Here is a 4,203-nt window from a genome sequence, read left to right on the forward strand (position 1 = left end):
AAGAATCAGCAACTAAGGTGGAGGAACTGATAATTACAAAGGATCCAGCTGGTGCCAGACACCCGGATGACCAACCTGGCAGGCAGTCCCCTTGCTGGGATTTGATTTGGGACCTGCTGGAATTGTTGCTTCTGTGTGCGTGTTGCTCCTCGCTCCGATTTCCCAGGCTGGAAGGCAAAACTTGCAGAGCTGGGAAGGTCTCCAGATTCTGTTTTCATCTTTAAAGCCTAAAATTCAGCACCTTTCTCTGCACTTTCAGCATCCCCAGCCCGGACCGGGGGCACCGAGCCTTGCGCTCCTAATGGTTTATTTTCCAGCTGTTCTCACTGTGCTGTGACTGCTCCGGCTGTTTTCTTATGGAATATTCATCCAGGAGCTCCAGATGTCTTTTTGCTCCGCTGTGCTCGCACCAGCTGCCTTCCCTGCTGCCTTGATCAGCCGGGGCTTGTGGCTTCCCCCTTGCCTCGAACTTGGGGCCAGGTTTGGTCTGGGGTGGTATCAAGCAATGGGTGTCCATCCTATGAATATACCGTGGATGTTACACGTAGGCTTGGCCCAGCATCTCCCTGCCTGGGGGGGTGATGAGGATTTGAGCTCCCACAACTGGGTGCTGAGCAGCCGCCTGTGCAGTTAAGCGAAGGTGGCAAAGGCTCGTTAATAATAGGTCCCTTGATTGTGGTTTAGTTTGGCACGAGACCACCTTCACTTACAGCATCCCCCGGGGCTTGTTTGGGGACGGGCTGCACCCCTGTCCTGGGTGGTCAACTCTGTGTTTTGGGCTGGAAAACTCATTGCTGCGGCATTAATAACTGGGCCAAGCCACGGGCGATGTTCACAGCATCACCTTAGAGCAAAGCTCTGCTGGCTCCCGCAGGGTGGGATCTGGGGCAACTGCTGATCTTTCGGTCATGGGGATTAGGGGTGGTTGCAGCATTACTGCTGCTCCCGGTTGCGTGGGCAGGACACTGAGAGGAGGGTGCCGGATCCATAGGTTGCCTGGCTGGTGTTTAAGTGCCCCACATAGACCCAGGAAAGGTCAGTGACCCATGGCTGGAGATCGTGGACTATGTCTGCGCAGCACCATGAGACTCAATCCCAGGCACCTGTGGAAACACCACTGCAGCGCGGAGCTGTGAGGAGCCAGCTCGCTCCCTTGCAGGCAGCGTGCGCGCAGGGCTGGGTGGAATAAATATCTATAAATGCATGAATAAACAAATATATAGAGATAGATGTGTGTATGTGATGGCAGAGGGGCGTACACCCTCCTGGGAGTCATTGTGTGTCTCTGCCGGTCTCAGCCTGCTGCACACGCGAGTGCGCGGTGCCCGCACCTGGGTATATAAAAATATCTGGGCTGTATATATAAATATCTGTACAGGAACACATATTCCTGCCCTAAAGGTTCCTGTAATTCTCCACGAATTTAATAAGCGCCTTGTGTACACGTGTAGGATACGGCGCCTGTGATTAAATTAACTTGTAAATCAAGTGGAAATTGTGTGTTTGCGCGGTGGGAAGGCGATTGCTCTCCCTTGGCCCTGTAATTAGATCTGAGCAAAAGCCGTGAAACAGAAGGACGGAGGGGAAGGGCTGGTGTCCCTCTGCGATGATGGGATGGGTGGTTTGGGGACTCAAGCCTGTGGCCGTGCTGCTGGTCTTTGCCGAGCTGTCACCTCTCCTGTTCTCCTCAGCAATCTGCTCGGGTCAAGAAATCCACAGTAAAGCAGAGAATATCGATCGCGGTGCTGGTGCTGGCTGTTAGTGTTCGCAGTTATTATCGTTGTTGGTGTTAATTAGAGGGGAAGGCCTGGGCACATCAAGCCCCTTTGCAGATGAGGGTGTTACTGTTTGCTGCGGGGAGCACCAGTAATGTCCCCCAGGGGTGCTGGTGGCTCCTGGGGGGGATTTGGGTTCTATGGGAAAAAGGAGTTTTGTTTTTTTTCATTCCTCAGGCTGGTGAACTCCGGTGAGCTCTGCTGGGGATGGTGCGGGGGCTCGCTCTGTGCATCAGAAACTGGATACGATGCCAGAAACGGTGCCTGCGGGGTTTGTGCTGTGGCGTGGGGACCTTCCCACCCCGTGGCAAAATGTCACTGGTGGGTCAGGGAGTGTGGCAGGACCAGCCACTGCCCCGTCTGGTGGCTGGTTTCCTGGAGGGTTTCTCCTTCCAGCCTGGTTTCTTGTCGCGTCTGAGCATGTCCCCTTTCCTTCCCCAGTGCCCGGTGGCATCGCCTCAGAGTCCCTGACGTTCACCCCACTGGAGGATATGATATTTCTGAAGTGGGAGGAACCAGTGGAGCCCAATGGCCTCATCACGCAGTATGAGGTTCGTCCCAGCTGGCTGTGGCACCTGCAGGGGCCCCACGGGAACACGGGAGGGTCCCATCGGAGGGGATGTGGAGGGTGGGATCTGGGGCAACTGCCGATCTTTTGGTCATGGGGATTAGGGGTGGTTGCAGCATTACTGCTGCCCCCAGGCCCTGCGTTTGGGGCACAGATCCAGCCTGTGTTCATCCTCCTACCAGCAGGGTCCATCCTGGCTGGTGAGTCTTACTTTTGAGGTCACCAGTATCATCCAGCAACACCATTGCTGATGAACCTCTGGTTTTGATTTACCTCAAAAAGCATCTGCCTTTCAGGCTGCCCCCATGACCATCCCCTCCTCTGAATTCAACCCTTTAACCCCTTCTTTGCCTGAATCTGGGTCTCTCTCCTCTCTGTGGCTGCTGGTGATACTCTGCCCTGTCCTGCAGATCAGCTACCAGAGCATTGAGTCCTCCGACCCGGCAGTCAACGTGCCTGGCCCACGACGTACCGTCTCCAAACTACGCAATGAGACCTACCACGTGTTCTCCAACCTCCACCCTGGCACCACCTACCTCTTCTCAGTCCGGGCCCGCACCGGCAAGGGTTTTGGCCAGACAGCGCTCACTGAGATCACCACCAACATCTCCGGTAGGTTCCCTTGGGCTCCGTGCTTGTGCTGGGGCTTCTCCTCCACACAGGTGCATGTTGGCAGCGCCAGACCCTCTGTGTGCTCCTGGGGATTTTGGTGCCTGGGTGCTGCTATCGAAGGATGTTGTGTGGGTGGCAGCCATGCTGTGAGCCCCCTGGGCAGCCCCCCAACCCCATCAGCTGGGCTGAGTGTGGTCTTTGGCTGGGGATTCTGGCCAGCCCATACAAACGAGGGATTAATTGGGCTGCGTTAATAAGCCTCATGGTACTTGGGTCTGTTTGCTACTGTCTGTGGCATCGCTGTTAACTGCAGCAGATGGGCGGGGATGAGCCCTGATGGGGGCACTGATACGACAGAGCGGCGATAGCCTGACCCTAGTGGCTGCTAGTGATGGCTTGGGGACCATGGGGATGTGCCAGACATGATGGGGATCCCCCACCTTGGTCTACGGGTGCTGCTGGGCTGGTTTGAGTGTTCTGCCCCAGCTGGGGTGCTCACTGTGCTGGCATTTCAGGGCGGTGCTGTCCTTGGGGCCCTGCCAAGGTTGCATCCTGCTCTTTTCTCCTCCCCTGTGCCAGACTAGCATTGATAACCCCTGTCGGTACACACCCATGGGTCCTCTCCCAACTATAACACTTGTTCAAGACCTGGAGGGTTTTTCTTTATTTGGAGTAATTCATATTGCACCATTGGGGATGCTGTGCCATGGGCAAGGCTGCTCGTGCCTCAGTTTCCCCCCTGAGCAGGGCACAGCCCTGAAGGCATCCCTGAGGACCAGAACTCACCCCTGCTCCCTTTGCAGCTCCCACCTTTGACTACGGGGACATGCCATCACCACTGAGTGAATCGGAGAGCACCATCACAGTGCTGCTGCGCCCGGCGCAGGGCAGAGGGGCTCCCATCAGGTAGGTTGGGGCTGTGCAAGGGTGAGACACCCTCAAATGGGGTGGCACAGCATGGATGGTGGGGCCGAGCACCAAGGGAAGAGCAGGACCATCATTTTACAAAGCTAACCTGTGCCTGGCCCTCACCAGCACCTACCAGGTCATCGTAGAAGAAGACCGGCCCAAGAAGCTAAAGCGGGAGCTGGGTGGGCAGGAGTGCTTCCCAGTGCCACTCACCTTTGATGATGCCGTGTCCCGTGGCTCTGTCCACTACTTTGGGGCCGAGCTGCCCGCCAGCAGCCTCACCGAAGCCAAACCCTTCACTGTGGGGGACAACCAGACCTACAGCGGCTAATGGAAACC

General features: G+C 56.2%; 1 protein-coding gene across 1 annotated transcript in view; it reads left to right on the forward strand.

Annotated features, from left to right (window-relative positions):
* Nucleotides 1–2,216: 2,216 nt before the first annotated feature.
* The window catches only part of PTPRU (protein tyrosine phosphatase, receptor type, U), a gene marked incomplete at its 5' end in the record, with an annotated part of 28,480 nt that continues 26,493 nt past the window's right edge, over nt 2,217–4,203 (forward strand). The window contains 4 exon segments of the mRNA XM_010141063.1: nt 2,217–2,326; nt 2,754–2,955; nt 3,759–3,861; nt 3,991–4,198. Of these exon segments, the coding sequence (XP_010139365.1) occupies nt 2,217–2,326; nt 2,754–2,955; nt 3,759–3,861; nt 3,991–4,198 (623 nt within the window).

The sequence above is a fragment of the Buceros rhinoceros genome, unplaced genomic scaffold (genome assembly GCF_000710305.1).
Source record: "Buceros rhinoceros silvestris isolate BGI_N320 unplaced genomic scaffold, ASM71030v1 scaffold8300, whole genome shotgun sequence".
NCBI classification, from domain to species: domain Eukaryota; kingdom Metazoa; phylum Chordata; class Aves; order Bucerotiformes; family Bucerotidae; genus Buceros; species Buceros rhinoceros.